Here is a 12,754-nt window from a genome sequence, read left to right on the forward strand (position 1 = left end):
CAAATCTCTAGTTAGCAGAATTAAGGTGGCCTCCTGCACCTAACTTGACTCTTAACTAGCCTAGAATAAGTTAGTGGCAACTCTAGTATTACTCAAGTAAGCGAGAATCTAAATTATGGCTGGTAAGGTTTGAGAGAGTTATGCAAAGTGTAGGTGCCACCTTGCTAGAGGTTTACACGTGCCTGCCTAGTTAAACAACCCCGAGATTCATTTCAAGGGATTGCAACATAAATATGTTTCCATCTTTGTCCTTCAAAACAACACTAGACTCTCCTTAGTCACCAAATTTTTCTATAAAGAAGTACTTATCCAGTGATCTCAGTTATATCACTCTTTCATGGTAAATTCTTGTGAGTAAACTTGTTTTTGCGAAGTTATGAGTAGTCTTTTTTATTTGATCAAGAGATTAAATTCTCCAATCGTTTCTCTTGAATTTCTTCTATAGAGGAGTATAAATACAGAATCATAGGAATTAGAGTATCCTATTATATATTAAATCTTGATGCATGAAAAGTTATTATTAAAAATAGAAAAGAGATGCTTTCAGGTATATTATTCCTTAAAGTTGAACTCGATACACAATACCTTTTAATTGTTGGAAGTCGCAAAGTGAAAAAAATTCCCAAATGATTTGCAGTTTAAAATCAAATTCTCATTTCGAAATATTAACACACTCGGACTATTATTTATATGAAGTAGTGCCCAAACTGAAATATACAATATCGTTTAAACATAAAGATACTAGTGTAGCGAAATACCTATTTTACAAGACATTATGCTTTTTCGACTACCGATGCTATAACACTCAATACTCTAAGTGACATAGAAATTGATTAACAAAATAGAGGTACAACATTATGCGACAAACTCTTATTGGATGCTTAAATATATTTTGCTGGTCAACTAAGCTTGGCAAGCAAGGATCTTCGTAAATCCTTCTTGTTCACTCCCCTTGAAATGCAACAGCCTTCTTCGACTGAAGCTTCGTCCTCTCTAAACAGGACTTTCCATTAAGCTTCTGGGAAAGGTAATCTTCAACATATTTCTCCATCTTTATCCTTCTAAATAGCGCTGGACTCTTCTTATTCTCCAGAGATTGGATTGGGCCAATTTCTGAGTCCAGCTTAGGGCTGAAGAACATAGCAATTGAGATCCTTTCCCTTGTCGAATTCACCGTGGCTCTGTGCTCAATGCTGCTGTAAAGACCATTGCTAAGAATCTGCCATTATAAGCAAAGGGAAATCATATTAGATACACGTGCAAACAGGCTGGGCTTCAAGGAAATTTTCAAAGAAAAAGGGAAAATGCGCCTGGTAGCCTAGCTCGACTGAATCTTAACCCGAAAAAACTTGTCTGAGATGACCACGCCGATTTGGTCCTTTGTGCTGTTGGATTAATTTGAATAGTCCTAGTAATAAATACCTTAGATTCACCGAATTACTCGTATGATATGTTCATGGTTGTTGAAATTTATACGAAATACCTTTCGTGTGACGAATTGCCTTTGTATTTTCAATGGATACGGTGAACGGTCCACCAAACAAATTCAAGCCTAATGTTTGATTCAAAGGAATAGAGATGAAATTGGGGTCTTGAGAGTTTTGAACTCAAGTTGTCCTACACCAATACCTTAGAGAAGTTGTGAGATCCTAGAATCTGTTTAAGTTGACTTTTACTCTTTTTTTGGGTCTATTTTAATTATCGTGCTTCACACAGTTTGACCTTTTTGAAATCCAAAATACTTGACATTATTACAATATACAAGCATTTACACATAAATTCACACAAATTTTTTAAAATTTTCAAATTACATTATACTTTAATTTTAGCAAGAAATCAAGAAACTTCCTTTCACTTTCACAAAAACTTGAACAGACAAACCCTAAAACCTAAACTGATAGATGACCAATGTTGTTGTCATCGAAATCTGAATTATTTGAAACTACCAGAAGGTAAGGATTATAGTTATCATCACGTTACCTCCAAATGAAACTCATTTAATAATGATGCACTAAGTTGTTTGAGTTAGTTAACATGCTTGTAGCTAAAGGGGCAAAAATATTCTATAGACTCATTATGTGGTGATGTGACATGAAAATTTATGTTTTTTCAAGTGACCGAAAGTGGGTCGAATAAGTTCTCTAAGGGAGGTATAGTAAAATGAGCCCAGATAATAGATTCTGGCATAATGATAAAGAAAGAAAAAACATGGCATGCTTTAGAAAGCGGAAAAAGATGAACAAGTTTAAAATTTCAAAATTGAAGGAGAATGTTTGCCAAAGCAAGGAAATGGTACCTCCATGACATCTCCCACATTCACCACAAATGCATTTGGTAGAAAGTGAACAGGTGCCCAAACTCCATCCTTTTTAATTTGGAAGCCGTGGACACCGTTGATTTGGTGGAGGATGGTGATGCCGGAAGCATCCGAGTGCGGTCTCATCCCAATAACAAGCTCTGGCTGTGGGCACGGAGGATAGTACGTCATCCGCATAGTTTGAAAGCCATCTTCAAATAACTCTTTCATCTTGTTTATCTCGATGTCTAAGCATTTTGAAATCAAACCAAGTAGCTGCATACCCAGCTTTTGCGTTTCCTTAATGTATGAGTCTATGGTGTTTCTGCATGTGAAATGAAGGTATTAAGCATTTCGTTATATTAAAAAAATTATGGAATATTCTTTTATGTGATAATACGACATGTGAGCCAACTCGCATGTACCATTAGATCAAATGACTCCTATGTGAGGCCCACCTTTTCCGCATGCATGCCCATACATGGGGAGTTATTCTCACGTGAAATTTTATGAATGCCTAGAGATTAAATTTGTTATTTATTTGCGTTTTCTAATATTTTGGCATCTTTATGTTTGGTTACTTTACTTTGATAACAAATAGAAAAAACATTGAAGTTTGTACTTCATATATTACTACTATCTAAGACAAGAATGCTGAGGACATTTTAGTATCTTATATTAGGAAAATAATAATAATAATAATAATAATAATAATAATAATAATAATAATAATAATAATAATAATAATAATAATAATAATATCAAAGAGAATAATTTTTGAAAGTAACATTTCAACATTTGAAAACTTTTTTCTTCTCACTTTCAAGTACACTACCAAACAACAAAAAACCAATTATTTTCCTTATAAATAATTTTCACTGAAAATATTTTCTTTCGTTAAGAAGCTTTACACAAAACAAATGCATCATTAGACTCTATTTATTTCATGAAAAATGAATTATTTGGAAATATTTTTTCTTAAAAATGATCACTTATATTGTATAAAACATGAATGAACAAATAATATTTTCATTGTCCAAGAAATTATTTAGTCATAAATTATTATCAATAATGAAATTATTTTTCGTTAACTAATTATTTCAAATAATACAAACGATTATTTTTTGAAAAATATTTTTTAATTTTCCGCTAAACAAACGGAGTCTTGGTCTTTGTGCAATACCTGCTCCCCTAGAGCTCACTAACATAAATATATAGCCAGGCTATTATCTTGATGATGCACATAACATGTGTATTTGCGTATGTATCAAGACGGAGAAATAACCTGAGCGACAAAGGAAGCTCTGAAAAGAGATCAGGTCTCCTTTTGGCAACGGGGTTGAGTATCATGAAGAACCTGTCGCCCCAATCCAGCTTCTCTTCGGATTGCATGATATTCCCATAACCTTCGATCTCTCCCGACCTTATCCCGAACTTCATTTTCTCCGACAAGGGAAGCTTGAAAAATTCTTCGACTTCATGCTTTAGATCCTCCAGCAGAGAAGGGCCTATTCCGTGGTTAACCAGCTGCATACACAAATTGCCATTTTATCATTTTAAATTGGTAAATATAGTCTCAAATATTTTTAGTATTTCCAATATAGTGTTGATTATCAGTTCCTCAATTTTTCCCTTTGTCACGATGTATTTGATTTCTTAACAAAACGAATCAGTTTTAACAGAAAGCGAACGTGCACCAAACTCCTTATAGAGACATTTAATTGCAAAGATCCATGCGCACATGAGTGCCTTTGTGGTTTTTTATTTTTTATTTTTTAATTGTTGATTTTTATTCTCATCTTTCCTATAATAAATTTCAAACCTCGCGCAACACGTGGGTAGACTTTTAGTATTACGTCATCCATATGATTGGTTACTCCAGTGGTTTGAAGACGAAAATGGCATTCCGAGGCGTCCTATCATATATATAGGAAAGGAGAATATAAAAATTTTGCGTACCATAATTTTGTTAGGATAGTGTCCAGGAAAAATGGAGAGAGATGCGAATTTTTTAACCATGAAAAAAGAAAGGGTATGGAACGACAGGAAATCATGCTCGGTTCCTTTTTAAGGATCCATAGTAGCGAGCATCCAATTACTTCTTGCATATTTCTATTTTTGAAAATACCAAATACATAACCTAGTTTTACCTTTAGAGACCACTTTGCACCATCCCTTCAATTATCCATATGTCCATATTTTACAGAAATATCTCCAAGAAAAGCATGTATACAAATTCGAAATTCTTACATTCACCAAAAACAATCAAACCACTTTACCCAAAAAAAAAAAAAAAAAAAAAAAAAAAAAAAAAAACAATCAAACCAATTAAAAATTAAAATACCCAAACTCTAAGCAGGATGGTAAAATAAGTTCACAGGGATAGACAAATAAGTCGTTTTAAAAGTGGGTTTTGCTTAGAAACAGGTTGATGATATTTGCAAAAACAGAGTTATGTAAGTGGTAGTTTAGTAATATATAAGATACGTTTTTTTCTCCATCCCTTTTTGTTTCTTTCTAGCAAAAGAAAAGAAACGAACCATAAATTGCTTGACTAAGGCAATTTATGAAATCTCCTATCATGATAAACTCTTATTTAATTGCGTTAATGTTTCAGTCCGGTAGCACTAATCACATGCTCATTAAAAAAAAAAAAAAAAAGCACAGAACGATATTGCACGACATACGTACTCAATAACCAAGATAGAAAAAGTTCATGCGAACCAAAAGAAAAATTGCGCAATGTGTTGAATGCATATTATCCCATGCATGCTAAGCCCTTAGAACGTCGTGGAGTATGTGGGCTGACCAACCGACGGTGTCGGAGGGTCCGCATCGCAGGGCGGAGTTTCTGTTTCTGGTCAGCCCGATTTTCAATCAAATTATTTAAACAAAATTTAAGAAGAGGAGGACTAGGAAGACGAAGCTTCAAGCCTGGGTGGGCTTGACAGATAGAGAAGAGGGAGCCTGAGAGAACCTGAAAGAGACCCATGTCTTTGCAAGCCACATGCAATTTCTGCAATTCTTGATCACCCACGGTTTGGGCCGAGGACAATTTCCCCAAGTCAATGATTGGAACGGTTGGTGTTTCATAGCTTCCATTACCAGAGAGGAACTGCGGTTCTTGGTCGCGTCTAACATACCTCTCTGGAACTGTCTCCATGGTTTCTTTGAAGAGCTCTTGAACGCTCACCACGGAAGAACCACTATGGAGAGGTGGTACTTGTGATTCCATTGCCTTTATTCGATGCTAGACTTGCTCCTGCATGGCGCTATTTATGGAGAGAGAGAGAGAGAGAGAGAGAGTAAAAAATTGGTAAATTGCAATTGGACATTTGTATAAACGGGTCATATTCAACTATCAATAGCAGCTTGTTACAATTATACTGCTTTTTAAATCGGTTTTAGTAAAGGAAAAGAAAAATACCCTTTTTGTCTTGTTTCTGATTGATTTCGTATCATACGCACGTTCTATTTTTTTACGGTCATATCCATACTTGAGCAAACTTCAAATTATTTCGTTTCATTTTATAAAACCCTATCAGCATTAAGCAAAGGTCATTTAAAATGGTTGGAAGACGTGGAGCAATGGTTCAATGATGCTGGAGTTAGAACTTTTGACCGATGTTATCTACGACAAGAATAGGCTTTCAAAGGTTGATCTTGAATCTTTATGGAATTTCAAAGGATGTAACGGTCATTGTGATAGCTCGTATCGGTTCACCCAAAAAGGTCTTGCTTGATCCAGGAACTAGTTGCTAGGTAGTAAGTTCTTGAAAGATTCAAGGAGAGTGGCTTCTAGAAAAGGTTCCATTCAGATTTAGAACTTGATAATCAAAGCTTCACATCTCTCTCTCTCTCTCTCTCTCTCTCTCTCTCTCTCTCTCTCAACTTCAACCGAGCCAGATCTGGGTCTCTAGAGTTAGATCTATGTGTACCATCTTCAGCCGAGCCAGATCTAAGTCGTTGAGGACGGCAGAGCCAGATCTGCGCGTTCGAAGAGGGGCTCGCCTCCACCTAAGTCCTTGCTACTGTCCACTGGCTCTATACAGACCCTCCATTTTGGAGATCAGGATTAGGGTTTCAGTCATTTCAATTATTTGTGCTTTCTTTTAGGATTTTTCTATCCAGGATCATTGTGTATAAAAAAGCACAAATGCCCACGAAGAGTCTACGTAGCAGTGTTAAATATTGTTCTACTAGAAATTGACAAAGAAGGGAAGAGTCTCATGGAGAAGATGGTGCTTATGTGATGTTTATCCGACTTTCAATAAATACAGGAGATAGATGTTCTAGAATAACACATACTAGTCTTCTACAAGGATTTAAAATCGCAACAAGATATAAAGGGTTAATACCACATAAAACCCCAAATCGGTACACTTATGACAAATTTATCCTCCGTTAGTTTCCGTTAAATTTTACCGTCAAATTATTGAATTGGATGACATGTGATAGTTAATGAGTATATCAATTTGAAGTTTTACCTTTCGTTTATCATTGGTATACTAATTTATGATTTTTCATGATTTTAATACAATTTAATATAAACTAACAGATGGACATTTTATCATAAATATATTAGTTTTGGTTTTTGATATATCTGTTTAGGATTTTTTATGATAAAAAAATTAATTTTAAATAAATTTATTGAGATTTTTCATGATATTAACCTAAGCTAACTAGTCATTGTCCAATATATTTTCATATAAGCACAGTGCTTTTCATCTCCCTTGTGAGAGAGAAATTGGTCGGCACGTTGTCTCTCCACCTCTACCATAGTCAAAATCCCTCGTTTAAAAAGAACAAGTGAGACCTTTGAAATAAAAAATGAGTATCTTCGAAGACTATGTACTTGACTCTTTTTTTTTTTCTTTTTTTTTTTGGGGGGTCGGGGGTGAGTTAAAGTTTCCTTTTGATTTTCAACAAGCAGCATGGTCTCTAGTTGATTTAAACCAGTCGATAGTTAAATATGTATCGATAGAATCGTTTCGAATCTTGATTATAAAGTAATTGTCGCTTGTTTGTTATTGTTAGTTTTGTATATATCTTTCTGTTTTATCAACAATGAAAACTATAATTAACAAAACCGCCCATAATTCTATATGGTTTTGTTTCCTTCGATGCTTTTATTGTTTGATTGAACGGATGGTAACAACGTGTCACTTGGGTTCGATTAGCAGATCATGCAATGATTGCATATCTCTAATGATGTTCTTCTCTCTCTATTAATTTCCATGGACTCAGCTCCACCAATGGTGGCTTGGTAGCTCCCAAGGTTACTACCTGTAGTAATCCCAAATTGATCAATCCTTCAAAAAGTACTTTTATATACTTATGTATCTAATCAGTCATACATTTTGAGACCCATCCAATGGCTTGAGACTGGAGGGCTAAAGCAGATGCTCATCCTTATCCGAAGTTGATCAAACCCCAATGGAAATGACCTTTTTGGGAGTAATTCATCTAATTTTGGGTGCATCCAATCGCACTCTACTTTGTAATGATTGATGTCAGAAGAAATTGATTGACGAGACCAATTTGTAATGATTAATGTTAGTGAAATTGGTTGATGACTACTAGAGTTTCACGTGGGCCTAACTTTGCTGGATTTTTTTTTTTTTTAAGAATATTCGGAAAATTTCGTGCAAATGAAAAGGAAAATGAGAACCCGCTGAGGCTAAAGATACTTATAGGTCATAGCAGGTCATTGTGACAGCATTTAATGTGGAAGAAAACAATAAAAAAAGTGATTGAAGTTGGATAGTCAATGACCCAATTTGTGCAACTTTTGTACCTTTTAATGCGGTCAAATTAGAATTTTTTTTTTTTTTGTGACCCAGGGAACCTCGCACGGTGGGCAACCAAAGGTAAACCACTAGGGACAACACGTGCTAGCTACCACACACGTGTCACCGCGTAAGTCGCCAAGAGTCTCAAAGTTAACCCTCCTGCAAGCGTTACAGGAGCTTCAAACACTAAACCTCCTCGATGGAAGTCTAGCGCCTACTCAGCTGAGTCACCGCGGTGAGTGGTTGTCAAATTAGAAATTTTGGAACCTTAATGAGTGAATAAAGTCACCCAACATGTGGGCTAGCTTTTCCGGGGCCATAGCAGAAAAAAATATTTGTTAAACATGGAGGATAAAATTTATTCTATATATATATTAGAAAGAAAGGGTTTGAACATAAGTGGAGCCTATCTCATCCACTATGAAATTATTATATTTAAAGCACCAATAAAACGCCTATTTTCCATTAAGTAAGCCTGTTATCATAACACCAGTAGGTTCAAGTGGGAAAGCACAAAATTAACATTAAACCGTAGCCCAGGTCCGACCTAGGGTGACTAATCAAGATTACTTGAGATAAAAAAATAGATTGAAGAATTGAATCTCTGACCTTCAGTTTGCAACACATGTCTTAGGCCACTCCACCAAACTCCTGATTGGTGACTAATTACATCCAAGCCAAAAAGTGAATTTTGACTCACTTTTAGAAATGCTTCAAATTACCATTATTAGCATTAAATAATAAAATAAATACAGATACTTCTAAAAACTTCATACTTTCATCCACTTCTTTGAATAACCACCTTTTTTTCATTTTATTCATAGATTATGCCCTTTTACATGGCATCACCTTTTATACCATTTGCTTTTGATTTCATTTTTATCACGCAAGCACGTGGTGCATGCCAGAATTAATCTCTAATGAAAATGATCTGCTACCAATAACAAGTATCAATCTACGTATAGATCAACCATAAAAAATAAAATTCCGCTAGAAGTTGAAAGATTTACCTACAGAAAAAGAAAATTTTAACCGTGTCTCATTTCCATTGGAAATTCATGTACCTTCTTATGATGAGAGAAGAATCTTTCCAAAAGGAAAAAAAGAATTCTACTATCTGATCATTAGACAACGTCATATGTACCTTTAATCATGGGATTCTCATTTGGGACCCTCTTGATCTTGGTCTATTTCATCCGTAGACTATGTAACTTCTCATTATGGATGGGTTCATGAACCTCTCATTTGCCATATAAATTAAATCATTGAAGTATAGGAAGTCACTTTCTTGCATGATAGGCAATTCAGTCCTTAATTATTTTATTTGATTAATTTAGTTCTAAATATTCTCATGATTTGCCAATATAATCTTTTTGGTTAAACTAACCATTTTGTTTTTCAAAAATTGCTGACATTGACACTAGCCATCCCATGCGACACGATTAGCGTGCCGATGCTAACGTGAACAATTTTTGTAAATTTTAAATACTTTTCTTTTCTTTCCTTTCTTTTTCCTTATTTCCCTTAGGCGGTCAATGAACTCAGCAATGGTTGGTGACTCTGCCGGCCACAAGTAAGAGACGAAACTCCCTTGCCTGCTCTAGATGAGGGCGTGCAAACCCTTGTAGTGGTTGACAATTGCCACTAGGCATTGCCGAGATTGTGGACTAGTAGAGGGAAATAATAAATAAATAAAAAATGGAAAAGTTAAGAAATATTGCAAAACATGCGTGCGATAGCCTGACCATGAATTCCAATCAAAATTGATTGGAAATATTACATTGACAAATTGCTAGAGGGTTTAAAACTAAATTTGTTAAATTGAAAAGTTAATAACTAAATTGATTGCCATATAATAAATTTAAGTTTTTTCTTTTGGTTGAAATAGGTTGCATTGAACAATTTTCCCATTAATATAGTTCGCGATCTTGATCTATGTTGCAGTGGACTATGTAACTTTTCATTCCGGATAGGTTCATGAACCTCTCATTTGTCATATAAATCAAATCATCGAAGTATAGGATATCACTTTTTGGTTCTCCATAAAACTTTCTGGAGTAACGACAAATGATGATGAGTTTGTTTAAAGTACAGGCAATGTGAGTGACTACCCTTTTTAGGTTTGTGAACTAACAATATATTTCCGACAGAAAAAGAAAAAAAAAACGAACTAACAATATAATTCAACGGTGCAACGATTTGTAATGATAAAAATATTGCAAAAAAAATAAAATTTGAAAGTACGTAGGTGAAATTAGGCCAAGCATCTATTTAAGTGATGGAAATAATTTTCATTAGTCAATTAAAATAGTTAAACTGCTTGATCATGGTATACTTATAGTATGGTATAAAATATTTTTTTACTCTCTCTGAAAGTAAGTTACATTGATTTAATCATATATTCAATTTATTTGTCATTTTTTTTTTTTGGTAACTGAGAATCCATCGGGGCTCCCTTTCGTTTACGCTATTCAGGGTCTCACAGTCCTTCTCCTCCGCGATGGAGAGACTTACAACGCCTATACTCAGGGGAGACTAGCATAAGACCCCACCACCATGGCCCCTCATTTACAACACTAGCAACTGCGGGTTTTGAACTCTCGACCTCGGCGATGAAGGAAAGGCTTTTAACCAACACAGCTATCTACTGGTGAGTTCATTTTCTTTTGAGTTAATATCACAAAAATCCTAAATTAGTATATCTAAAATAAATTTATTTCAAACTAATTTTTTGACATAAAAAAATCTCAAAGTAGTATACTTGTAATAAATTTAACTTATGTTAATTTTCGTTAAATTTTATTATCAAATTACTGAATTTGATGACACTTGGTAGTTAATTGGTATATCAATTTGGTATTTTACCATCCATCTGTTGTAAGTGTATTCATTTGTGATTTTTTGAGATATTACTCTAATTTATGAAAACCAACAATGGATAAATGTGTCATAAATATTCTAGTTTATAGTTTTTTGTCGTCAAAATATTCGTTTAGATAAATTTATCATAAATATACTAGTTTGGGATTTTTGATAGTCAAAAGAATTAATGTAGGGCAAATTTCTCTCTCTCTCTCTCTCTCTCTCTCTCTCTCACACACACACACACACACACACACACAAAGATATATATCAATTTGCAATTTTTCATGGCATTAACCCTTTTCTTTTCAATATGTTTGGACTTGCCTACTTTCATAGCCATCTTCCAACAAAAGATAAACTGTGACATAAACCAATAATAATGTAGATGACACTTCCCATGTTTATTCCTCAAACATTTGTTTTCATTATTAGGTTGTTTGGGTCCGTTTGGAAACTATTTTGCCAAGGAGCTTTGGGCTCCAAAGGTTCTTGGACAAATGCAAAAATCATTTGGCAACTTTTTTGAAGAGTTTTAAGAAGATGCAATTGCATTTCGACTTAGCCCAAAGAAGCTCGATGGTGCTTTGATCATTTCAGTGCAAATACGATTTTTTCTTCCAACTTTACTTTTGCTCAATTTTCATATTTCTGGAAATGTCCTAGGGTTTAGGTTGCCAGCGAGGCTAGATTTGGCTTGCTAGTGGCTAAGTTTTGCTGACAAATAGTTTGAGATATATATATATATATATATATATATATATATTAAAATGGCAAGTGTTGTTTTTTCAATTGGTATTTAAGTTAAAGTTGCTTTCAAATGTGTTTGTTGACACCTAAATTTTGGTGATCCAGTCATTTATTCAATGCATAGAAAATTATGGATTAATTCTTAAGCCCTAAAAAAAATAAAAAATTAATTGCATAGCGTATAATTTTATATGCATTTATTTATTATTATTGCATTTTTCATTGGACCGGTGACGGATGGGTTTGACTTTATGGTTCTAAAATTTAATTAGACGAGTTGGATTAAGCCCAGCCGAGAGAGAATTGGCCCATGCCCGTTGTTCTCGATGATCAACAATTGACTTATGAGGAATGACGATTTGAAATTTTCGGAAAAGATTTGTAATATTCTACCAATATTTGGTAAATATTTTATATATTTATGTGATATATACATTGAGTGATATATTTCGCAGCAAATTGAAAGATTTCGGAGCAAATATCAAAATAATCAAAGAGAATATTGCAATTGGGAGATATATTGAACGCTATATTTTTTTGTCTCAAAACAAGAGAGATTGCATGGTCATTAGAGATTTCGTGCGGAAATTTTCTTTCCTGATGGGATAATATCATTCACCTATAATGTTACGAAAAGGCAAGGGATCGAACAATAATATAGATAGAAGAAGAAAATAAATTGAACATCAGATTTACGTGGTTCGATCGTAAAGACCTACGTTCACAGGGAGAGCAGCATCGAATTTCACTATAGATCAAGCGATACAAAGAGATTACACACTTAAGTCACTCAAACACTCTTAGTGTTTCCTAAGCCCCAATTACATCCAACAATGCATATAGTGTTTAGCCTCGAAATTCCTCAAGAAATAATCTTTCAATTTCACGAAGGAATTACATGCAAATCTTACTACAAGATTTAAACCGGCTACAAACACTAATCTTTCTTGGATGTAATTCACGGACAAGAACGACAAAGAAAATCTCTCCCAAGCACTCAACAACAAGATGTCGGCGCTTCAAGAACACTTCTTCATGATCAACCCTCTTCCAT

General features: G+C 34.4%; 1 protein-coding gene across 1 annotated transcript; it reads right to left on the reverse strand.

Annotated features, from left to right (window-relative positions):
• Positions 1–753: 753 nt before the first annotated feature.
• LOC104441574 (codeine O-demethylase) lies at positions 754–5,525 on the reverse strand. The gene is made up of 4 exons (XM_010054721.3): positions 5,274–5,525; positions 3,582–3,823; positions 2,297–2,621; positions 754–1,219 (listed from the first exon to the last, which is right to left on the reverse strand). Exons 1-4 carry the CDS (start codon positions 5,457–5,459, stop codon positions 944–946), a joined length of 1,029 nt encoding a protein of 342 aa, XP_010053023.3. The 5' UTR covers positions 5,460–5,525; the 3' UTR covers positions 754–943.
• Between the last annotated feature and the right edge of the window lie 7,229 nt (positions 5,526–12,754).

The sequence above is a fragment of the Eucalyptus grandis genome, chromosome 5 (assembly GCF_016545825.1).
Source record: "Eucalyptus grandis isolate ANBG69807.140 chromosome 5, ASM1654582v1, whole genome shotgun sequence".
In the NCBI taxonomy this organism is placed as follows: domain Eukaryota; kingdom Viridiplantae; phylum Streptophyta; class Magnoliopsida; order Myrtales; family Myrtaceae; genus Eucalyptus; species Eucalyptus grandis.

Bases quoted from the DNA above. Each gene is read 5' to 3' on its own strand.
- LOC104441574 (XM_010054721.3), bottom strand. From the start codon at position 5,459: ATGGAGACAGTTCCAGAGAGGTATGTTAGACGCGACCAAGAACCGCAG. The intron at 3,824-5,273 runs GTTCTCTCAGGC...TTGTGTATGCAG, and splicing joins AAGACATGGGTCTCTTTCAG to CTGGTTAACCACGGAATAGG. The intron at 2,622-3,581 runs GTTATTTCTCCG...TTTCACATGCAG, and splicing joins GAGCTTCCTTTGTCGCTCAG to AAACACCATAGACTCATACA.